This window comes from Terrapene carolina, unplaced genomic scaffold (genome assembly GCF_002925995.2).
Source record: "Terrapene carolina triunguis isolate 2854851 unplaced genomic scaffold, T_m_triunguis-2.0 Scaffold130, whole genome shotgun sequence".
In the NCBI taxonomy this organism is placed as follows: Eukaryota; Metazoa; Chordata; order Testudines; family Emydidae; genus Terrapene; species Terrapene triunguis.
In genome coordinates, this window is record NW_020664481.1 from 19,404,523 (window position 1) to 19,414,834 (window position 10,312).

A 10,312-nucleotide genomic window follows, 5' to 3' on the forward strand; every position below is an offset into this window, starting at 1 on the left:
ACCGCTGTCCTGTCTGCACCCTGCCCCAGGGGCACCGCTGTCCTGTCCGCACCGCTGCCCTGTCTGCACGCTGCCCTGCCCCAAGCGTGGTGACTGCAGGTCCCGGCTGCTGCTCCGACCCGAGCTGCAATGTCCACACGGCTCCTCTTGGTGCGCTGGCTCGTGTGAGTGCTTGTACCCCGGCTGGGGGGGTTGCCCCCACTGCAGTGCAGACGCCCCCCACAAAGTCATGCCGCGTAGACAGATGCCCACAGTCACCGTGCTCCGGAGGGAGGAATGCCCCAGCGCAGCCAGCCCTTAGGAATCGCAGAGTATGGCAGGCAGTGCCACACCGTGACAGGACATGGGGCTAAAGCGCATGCACAGACAGACAGATGCAAACACCCCCCCACCCCACTGCCAGCAGCCCATGGCGCCCGCATGCACGGCCCCCCCCCCCCCCCGCTGCCAGCAGCCCATGGCGCCCGCATGCATGGCCCCCTCCCCCCCCCGCTGCCAGCAGGCGATGGTTCCCGTACACGCCCACACGCCCCCGCTGTCACTGCCCGTCACCTCCCAGTTTGCATCATGGACACAAAACCAGCGTGGTGCATCTCGGGGCCCCTGCCCGCTCTCAGCCACGCAAGCTCTCCCTGGGCTGCTGGGCCTAGGTCCCGCTGCAGCCGAAGCACATGAACTTTGCCCCAACTTTAAGAACGTGCCTGAGAACTGATGACATCAACAGCTGAGTGTTTCAAAGCTGCCAAGGGGGTTTAGGCGCACGGCACCCACTGAAACGGGAGCGGGGGATGGTTTGTCTTTGGCCATCTCGCCCCGTGGGGCGTGAACACTCGCTGAATGGCAGTCTAAGGAGCTTGTGTCCTCGCCTCTCCTCCGTCACTGGGACGGTGCCATGCGGCCGTGGGCCGGGCTCGAGGGGCATGCGGCGCTAAGCCTGTGGAGAAGCCAGCCACAGCGGGCAGACACCTTGGGGTGGGTGGGGAGGGACGAGCGGTTCACGGCCCCAGAACGAATCACTCACCCACCTCCCCAGAGGCTCCATCTGTGTTTCTTTGCCTCCTCCCTCGGCTAGTACAAGGCCAGCTACAGCCGCCACTTCATCTCCCCGAGTACCCAAGAGCGGCAGGACAAGGAGATATTCCAGCAGAACATGAAGAGGCGGCTGGAAACCTTCAAGTCCACGAAGCACAACGTCTGCTCCGCCAAGAGCAAGGCCAGGCTGAAGAAAGATGGCAGGAAAAAGGTGAGTTCCCCGGCGGTGGCGCCGCCCCACCTGCCTTACCCATCTTGCGTGGGCCAACCTCCCTCTGCTAGCTGGAGCCCCGCCAGCCACTGTGCCCCGGCTGGAGCAGAGTGGGAACCAGCCTCGGGTTAGCCAGAGCACACGGGACAGCGGGCAGCCTGCAGGCCTTGGGGATCCTGCGGCTCTGGGCTGGCCCGTCTGCCAAGCCGTGCATTTAGTCGGTACCAGGCGTGAGCGGCTCCGTCCGTGAATCTGGCCTTTGACTAGGAGAGTTATGTGTCACCAACGGTTTCCTATGGTTCTAGTGACCTTATGGGACCCCTTCTTCAAATGTCCAGCGCCCCTAGTCCCAGGAAATCCGTCCCGATTGGCCAGGAAGCGGATAGTGGATCTGTGGCAATGAGATCCACGCACAAAGCCGGCCAGTGTCCGCACCTGGAAAGACACCCTCCCGGGGCTGTTACGCTGAAGCAAACTCCTGTGCTGAGTGTGTACGGGGCAATTCCTGTCCCTCCTGTAAGGCTCCAAGTCTGTTCGCATCCCCTCCGCGGAAACCGCCCTCACAGTGACACAGATAAGCTGCTGCCTTCTCCCCTTCGCGAACTCCAGCATGGCATCGGCTTCCTTTCGGCCTCAGGGCTGCCTGGAGGAGTGAGAGGCACAGTCCCAGCAGGGCTCTCTTCTCCAGTGTTTGTATTACATGCTCTGCTGTCAGAAACCACGATGGAGATGGTCCGGCCTAGTGGTCAGAGCCGAAATCGGGAGCCCTGAGTAGCGTTGGAACAAGGCCGGAGTGAATGTGAGGCTGGAGGAGGATTAGGAACAGGGCCGGGGCAGGGGCTGGAGCAGGCTATGGCTTGTGTCGGGCAAGGGAGATTTCCAAGCCATGCAATGAAGTGGATCAGACTGAGCTTCTGTGTCTCCTGTGAGGCTTATATAGGTGCCCTGGGAGTCAGCAGACCAGCTCTGGGATGGTGGATTGGCTGGAGCCTAGCTCAGGAATGACTCATCAATGCATGGCGCGTAATCAGGCTCTAGTTCAGGGGTGACACATGACAGTACAGTCGCATGGAATCAGGGGGGCTGGAACAATTTGTACAGTGGGGGAGCTGAGAGCCATTGAACCAAACTGTAAACCTGTATATGGTGGAAACCCCTTCAAGCCAGGGGGTGCGGCAGTGCCCCCAGCACCTGTGCATGTAATCCTCAGCTCTCAGCGCTTTAACCAACCCCGCATCAGGTGGGAGCAGTGCCACAGTCGCTGGGTGTGACGCAGCTGTCACCTCGTTATCACCTGCAATTGGCTTCAGTGACACCTAAATTTCTTTGCATTTTGCAATGACTCAGTTCAGAATGGCAACCAGAGTCCACTTTGCCTGCCACAGACACTTTTGGAAACAGGGGGACGTGCCGGGTACAATCCAGACCCGTGGGGGGGTTGTGTTCCCCCTGCCCTGTCACCCGGGGTGCCTTGCAAAGCCGTACTCTTATCACTGCCGGCCTGGGCTGCTCTGCCAGCGTCCAGGTCACCTCTCTATGTGTCTGTGTGTAACTGCAGCCTGCCAGTCACACTCTGTCTCTCACCAGCCTTGGTTCTACTGCAGGATGACCCCAGCTCACTCCCAGCCCCCAGAAATGCATGTCCTGTACTGCCCAGCCCTCTCCTGGACAGTCCAGATATGTCAAATCCATTATTCCCTAACGGGACTAATAGACCAGCTTATTACCTTAAATGGAGTTACCCAGATACTTCAATTTAACCACACTGGTTTAGATAAAACAATAAAACAAGTGTATTGACTACAAAGAGAGCGATTCTAAGTGAGTACAAGCAATGAGGCATAAAAGTCAGAATTGGTTACAAGAAAAATAAAGATAAAACTGTTCCTAGAGCCTAACTGAACAAACTACATTAGATTCAAGCAAAGTTTCTCACCACATGCTTCCAACAGCAACACTGACCAAACTCCTTGGGTCAGGACCCCTCCCTCAGAGTCCAGCAGGCTGCTCCCTTTGTCTTTGCAGGCACAGTGAATGAGAGAGGCAGGGTGAGAGAGGGATGCCTTGGGGATTTGCCCCTCCTTTTTATAGTTTTTTAGTCCCTCTTTGAAAAGCATTTCCAGCTGAGACCCAGGAGACAGAGTCTGTGTGCAAGGATGTTCCCTGCTGGTTGTTGTCACCTGTTTGAGCTTCCTTTGTCTTCCCTTTCTGCTTGATGACTCTGTTTACGGCTTAAATGCAAATTAAGGCAAGCCACATTCCTTTGTTTAGGATAGACCTGTTTGCCGACTTCTGCCTGGGCTGGGCTGTGGGGTTTGGAACATGTGCTAATAACACCACACAGGGGATCTTACCCCTTTACATACAGTCTCACCACACACATTTTATCAGGACAATGCTGATCAGCAAATTATGAGTTTTCAGATGATGTTTTATGATTGTTACAACAGCACGTAGGGTGTGAACACAGGGGTGTAGTCCGTCACAGCCAATTAAACTGCCTTTCCAGCCTGTTTACATCACCGGAGCATGGCAAAGGGGCTAGAGTGGTGCTGAGAATCTGACCCCTAAGGGCTAAACGTATGTGTCAGGGTTCCCTCCCCACTCTGAACTCTGGGTTACAGATGTGGGGCCCCGCATGAAAGACCCCCCTACGCTTATATTCTACCAGCTTAGGTTAAAACTTCCCCAAGGCACAAATTCCTTTCCTTGTCCTTGGACAGTATTGCTGCCACCACCAAGTGAGTTACACAAAAATTCAGGGAAAGGGTCACTTGGAGTTCCTGTTCCCCCAAAATATTCCCCCAAACCCCTTCACCCCCTTTCCTGGGGAGGCTTGAGAATAATGTGAGCACCGACCAGACCCTTTGTCTCTAGGACACTGAAAATCAAACAGGTTCTTAAAGGAAGAACTTTATTTAAAGAAAAAGTAAAAGAATCACACCTGCAAAATCAGGATGGAAGGTAACTCTACAGGGTAATAAAAAGCTTTAAACACAGAGGATTCCCCTCTAGGGTCAGCTTCAAAGTTACAAAAAACATGAATAAAACTCCCTCTTACCATAGGGAAAATTCACAAGCTAAAGCAAAAGATAATCTAATGCATTTCCTTGCCCTTACTTACAATTTCTGTAATTTTAGAGGTATCATTTCAGATATGTTTTCAGGAGATGTTTTACCTGCCTGGTCTCTCTCTCCGTCCAGACAGGGAACAACAAAAAGAGCACAAATAAAACCTCCCCTCCCAGATTTGAAAGCATCATCTTTCCTTATTGGTCCTTTTGGTCAGGTGCCAACCAGGTTATTTGAGCTTCTTAACCCTCTCAGTACATCTGGCCAGGAGGGATTTTATGCTACTGCATACATAAGGGTTGTTACCCTTCCCTTTATATTTATGACCGTGTGTGTGTGTGTTCACGCACCAGTACGTGAGCGCTGTCTGTGTGTGCGTGCATACACTTGAGTGTTGTGGGGGGGAGTGCACAAGCATTGTGTTTGCTCTAGAGCAGACGCTGGGTGGTTTGGGAGTGGTGCCCCTGGCGAGTCGCTGAGCGCCACGTGGGCAGCACGGCTCTGCAGTATTTCAGGGAATGGGGGACTCAGCCCAGGCTCCCGAGCAGGGATCTGACCCAAGGCCTTTTCTCGTCATTAGCAGAAGAAGAGTGCCGCGAATGCCGAACTGCCCAACGGAAAGCCACCCAGAAGCGTTACCTGGCAGCAGACGGGTAAGGCCCAGGGGCAGCAGGGGGGCATGGGAGAGCCAGGCGTGGGGAGGGCAGTGGGCTTTTTGTGCCACTAGGATAGGCCTCTGGAACGTGGTGCCTGTGGTTTTCTGCACAATGCGTTCCCAGGAGGAAGGGCCTTAAGGGACCGGTAAGAATAGGAGCCTACAGGAAAGCAACATGCCCCCTTCCCTGCTCTCCCTGCAGCCTCCTGCCAGCTCTGGTCTCTGGAGAGCAGGGGTCGATGCCCCTGAGCAGCCTGGCACAGCACAAGCTGGGAGGGAGCAGTGGGCAGGGGGGCTGTGCTGCTCCCCTGGAAGGGGGGGCTCATTAGAAGCTGGTCCTGGGCCACCTGCCTCACTGGGTATTTCCCGTGGCTGGAGGCGGCGCCGTCACATCCCGTCTAGGGCAGGGTGGGGGTGTTGGCCCCCCAAATCCCAGCCAGAAGGTGCCAGGGGGTGTGCAGTCAGGTTTGGCCCTGGCACCCTTGGCACTGTGCTGCTTGTGACCAGGCTGCAGCTACAGCAGACCCTGGGCCCCTCCAACCCCAGTGGGTGGCAGCTTCACAGGGAGGAGCTTCAGGAAGCCCGGGATCTGGGGCGAAGGTTGGGAGAGGCCACGGAGCAGCTGGAAATGGTCCCTGGGCTGGGCTGGTTTCCCCTGGAGGCTGCAGCGGCGGGCAGGGTGTGTAGGTGCACTGACCTGCACCCACCGCGCTTCCCCGTCTTTTCTCCCAGCAGCTGCCGTTCTAGTGGCGGTCGACTCCGACGACGAGGAGAGTGACAGCTCTGAGACCGAGAAGGAGGAGGATGAGGGGATCGTCTTCATCGCTCGAGCGACGGACGCGATCCTGCAGGGCAAGAAGGCGTCCGGTAGGGGGCACACTCCCCGCGGTTGCAAGGGGGCGAGTGCTGCAGGGCTGGCATGGAGAGCTGCAGCATGGGCAGCAATGAGGCTGGGCCGGTGAGGAGCAGAGTGTGCCTGGCTCACGGGGAGCTGGCGGGGTAAAGGCCAGTGGTGCTGCCTCAGGGCGCTGTGCCAGGAAGGTAGGAACTGTCCTGCCTCAAGCCAGGAGCCAGGCCGTACCGGGGGCTTCCATCACTGCAGGGTTCGTTACCCAAAGCAGTGGTAACTTCACTGGTTTGTTTGTCAGGCGGCATCAGGAATAAGTCAATGGGGACACAGCTCCTCCGCCTGGTAAAGGATTGGTACAAACACGAGTGCAGTTACCTAAACCTGCTTTGTTAGGCCCAGCTAGCTCGTCTGCCCCTCCCACCTAGCCCTGGCAGCCCCTGGGGAGGGAGCGCTGGGTTGTATCTGGGTGCTGAACGCTCCACAGCTGTGCTTGGAATCCAGCCTCAGGGCAGAGCCGGATGGGGAGCTCGGGCCTCATAGGAGAGCTCTGTTAGAGGCTGCTCTCCCTGCGTGCGTTTGCTCATGAGACGAGGAGCAGAGAAGACCCCCCCCCCCCTCCTTCCCAGGCTAGGCCTGGCATCTCCGGCCCCAGCAGGAATGCCCTGACTGGGGTGGCCGTGGGGCTCAGTGAGCGGGTGAGCCATCTCGTTAATCGGAGGTGGTCAGTGAAGAATAAAGTCCATGGAGGGGGGGTTGCTTTCAGTGCAGCGCTGGTTCTCAAACCTCCGCCGCCACACAATTACATACACCAGTTAAACAAAAAGTCGCCCCGCAGCCCTCGCTAACGGAAAGCCGACGCTCCATTGTGGTGAGGGCGAAAGCAAACCTGTGATGGTGGTGGGTGGCTCTAGCAGCCGGTTGTTTCACTCTCCTTTGCCCGTGTCCCCGCAGGCAGCCTGGACGTCTGCCCGAGCCCCCGCATCATCCCCCCCTCGCCCACCTCGGCGGAGAGGGAGCTGCCCTGGAAGGGTGACCGGGGCGACCTCGCTGTTTACATCTCCTCAGAAACCACCAAAATTGTGCCAGTCGACATGCAGGCCGCGTGGAAGCAAAGCATCTCCTCGCTGGAGAGCGTCGCCTCCCCCCCCGGGGCTGAGCCAGGCCCGCATGCCAAGACGGTGGCTGGCCCGGCGCCGGAGGAGAGACAGATGATGCCAGAGCCACGCACCTGCTTTCAGTTCCCCAATCCTCTCTTGAGGAGCAGCAGGTCTCAGAGCGCCGGCAGCCCGGAAAGGACGGAGCAGCCGGAGCTGCAGCCTTTGATGGCTCCGGACGAGCATGGCAGGATGAGTACGTCTGCCGGACCTAGCAACAGCAGGTGGCTAATTCAGTTCAACAGACCCGCCAGATTTTCAGATGGATAGCGCGCTCAGCCCTCGCTGCAGCGCGGCCGCTCACTTGGAGCTAGCCACCTGGCTTCGAACCTCGCGGGGGCTGTCTTGGTAAATCAGAAGACGCGCAGGCCCGGTCGGAGAGCTTGGGGACGGGGAGGCCTTTCAGAGCTTGGGCTCGCACTGGGCCAGCAGCGGGCGTCGGCCATTCAAAACTCCAAGCAGGGGGGCTGGCTGCCTGCTGTAATAGTGTCCGTGCCTGTCCCAGTCCCTCCGCGCAGTGGGACTAACCAGATCCTAAACCCAGCCCTTCCAAACCCTAAAGCACAAGGGGCCCTTTCCTCCCCGCCTGGCTGTTTGGTGGTTCAGTCCGTGGCCTGGCTGTCCCACGACAGCCGATTTCTCACCCCCTCTCTGCATCGTGAGAGCTCCCAGGCAGGGGGTGGGGGGGCTGCTCTGCAGTCCCTGCTGCCCATTCCCCAGCCGGCAGCAGGAGCAAGGAAGGGCTCCAGAGCAACGGCACCTCGGCGGGAGCCCCCAGCCTCGGCATTGCTTGGAGCGACCCGTGTCGGGCGAGTGGCGTAATACGAGCGGCTGGGGCGTGCCCTGCCTGCAGGGCGCCACAGAGACACCAGCCCAGCACTGGGTAAGGAGCTGAAAATAAAGTGCAGGTGAGCGTCCCTCAATCAAACACCAGCCGGGAGCTGAGAGCTCAGGACGCTTCCATTGCCTCTTCCCAGCGATTGCTGGAGCTCTGCGTGTTTAGATCACCCGTGTAAATGCCCCTCACCGGGGTGTCTGGGCACTGACGTATACTAACTGAAAAGACTCCCAGCACAGTGTGCTCCACTCTTCCCCGCTCAGCGCTTAGTACTTGGACCCGGTACATCTGTGAGCAGCTTCTGTCAGGGCCTGTCTACACACAGAGTTAATCTGGAATAGCTAGTGGGCTTTCAACTCATCCCTCCCTTAATCCAAATTAACGGTCACATGTAGACGAACCTGACTGGGGACGGGGTTGGTGCGGGAGGGACTTTTCACTAGGCACTGCAGGGGGCTGCATGTTCCCATCTCCACCGCACTGATGCTATCCTGTCTCCAGCGACCTGGAGCCTCACTCGGGGCTCTCCCAGTCCCTGGGGCCCTGCCCAGCACAAGGGCCTGGGGCGGGGGGGTGAGTGGGGAGGGTCCAGGCAGTTGGGCTGTCCTATGAATCAGGGCCAGGTTTATCCCTGAGATACCCTCACAGTCAAACCAAGTCAATCTTCCCTGGAGATGGGTTGAGACCTTGCCCTGGGTGGGGGAAGCAGACATAAGGGGGGGAAGGAGTGGTACACGCCGCAGCTCTGCCCGCGTGAGACCGCACGCACACACTCCTGCCAGATGGGGCAGCATAGAGCTCGTGTGGGCTCCGCCAGCGCCTGGCTCCCTCTCGCTGGGCTTGGATGCCCTGCTGGCCCCTGAGAGACGACTTGCGCTTTGCTTATTTTCCTCCTCACTGAGGAAAAGCAGAAACGTCCCGGCCCAGCTCTGCACGCTGGCGGAACAGAGCTGAGCTGTCGCTCCCGCTCGATTGTGCAGAGCTTCATTAGACAGTCACCTGTCTCCTTCCTTACCTGCTTTGATGAGCAGGGAAAGAGTTAACCAAGTTGGCAGTTAAATTATCCCTAGTGGGGACGAGTTCACCCGCACTGCGGTGAACAGGGCGGCTCCCGCCTCCCAGGGCTGGTGTCAGACTCTCTGCAAACGCCGGCTGACGGTGCAGCGGTTACACTCGGGTCCCATGTGGAAGGTTGGGGAGTTGTCGCACACCCGTGTCTGCTCACGCCCTCCCTTTGGGGCACAGGCTATTCTTCAAGCCAGAAACTCACCAGTGACGTCAGAACGAAGCTGTACCCTGACCAAAGCCACCGACCTTTCCCCGGCATCCCTTTCCTGCCCCTTGCCACAAGCCCCCTTCCCATAGCTCCCTCTTCCCCCGGAGCTTGCTCAGCCCTTTCTGGACTCACCCGGCGGGGTCTGGCCATCCCTGGTCCCTGTTCGGAAAGGGGCTCTGGCTGACGAGGGCAGGCTGGCCCCTGGCCCTGCCCTGGTACCGGGGCATTTGGTCACTCAAGCTTTGGTTCTGGAGCAGGTTGGGAGTTGTGCTTACTCCTTCGGCTCCCAGATGGCCCCAGCTCGCACCCTCACCTCTGACAGCAGAGAGGGAAGCCTGACCTCACACATATCCAGCGCCACAGTCTGGGGTTCTAACCACTAGACCCCGCTGCCGCCTTCAGGGAGTTGGGGGAGAGCAGCAGGACCGTTACATCCCTGAGAATTCCCCCCCCCCCCGGCTTTCAGGCATGCCTCCAGCCCCATGCCGTGGGCTCCAGCCCCTGCACTAGTCGGGGCTCACTGGTGCACCTTCGAAGCCTCTGGCCCTGCACTTGGCAATGCCGTGTGATCAGTGAGCCGGCCCCCGGGGGCTGATGCGCAAATGTACCGGCTAAGCAGAAAGGCTCTGTTACAGCTGCAGCTTATTCCCCTTGCGGCTGGCCCCAGGCAGAGCCCGTGTGCCAAGCGTGGCGCGCCCCATGCCGCCAGCGGGAACGGAGCCCAGCAGCCACCGCACCAGAAACAGGCCTCTGTCCCGCAAGGTGAAAGTGAGGTGCTGCCAGTGGGAGTTAGCAGCAGGCCAGCATCAAAGCTGGGCCAGGGGCCTCAATCACAGGTGCCCCCCCAGGGTAGACAGCATCCTTCCACAGGACCCCAGCTGTCCTCTCCCCTGCCCCCATCCTGCACAGAGCGCTGCCTGGGAGTAGTAACCCATAGGGCAGGCTGGGAGGTGAGTGGGTTTGGTGCCATTTCTCATTTGTGCTCGGGGTGCTCTGGGGTTAGGTAACAGCCCACTCATGACCTGGAGCTGCTGAGGGGACAGGCCCCTAAACCGCTCTAAGCCGGCTGGCTAGAGACCGAGCAGACCCAGAGCAGATTTCGTTCCTTTCTGGTCATGACACGGGCGGCCCCATAGCATTGGTCTCTGGAGCCCTTCTTCTGCTCTGCTTGCTTCATGGTGTCCTCAGTGGAGGTGCGCTGCCGTACCTGGCTTACGGGGTGGG

General features: G+C 58.7%; 1 protein-coding gene across 1 annotated transcript in view; it reads left to right on the top strand.

The window, feature by feature from the left end:
* Nucleotides 1-7,752, top strand: part of SLC9A5 (solute carrier family 9 member A5) — a 42,272-nt gene extending 34,520 nt beyond the window's left edge. The window contains exons 13-16 of the mRNA XM_029911808.1: nt 1,073-1,243; nt 4,899-4,968; nt 5,706-5,837; nt 6,772-7,752. Coding sequence (XP_029767668.1) covers nt 1,073-1,243; nt 4,899-4,968; nt 5,706-5,837; nt 6,772-7,244 — 846 coding nt within the window. The 3' untranslated portion in view covers nt 7,245-7,752. The remainder of the gene's footprint in view (nt 1-1,072; nt 1,244-4,898; nt 4,969-5,705; nt 5,838-6,771) is intronic.
* Nucleotides 7,753-10,312: the final 2,560 nt, after the last annotated feature.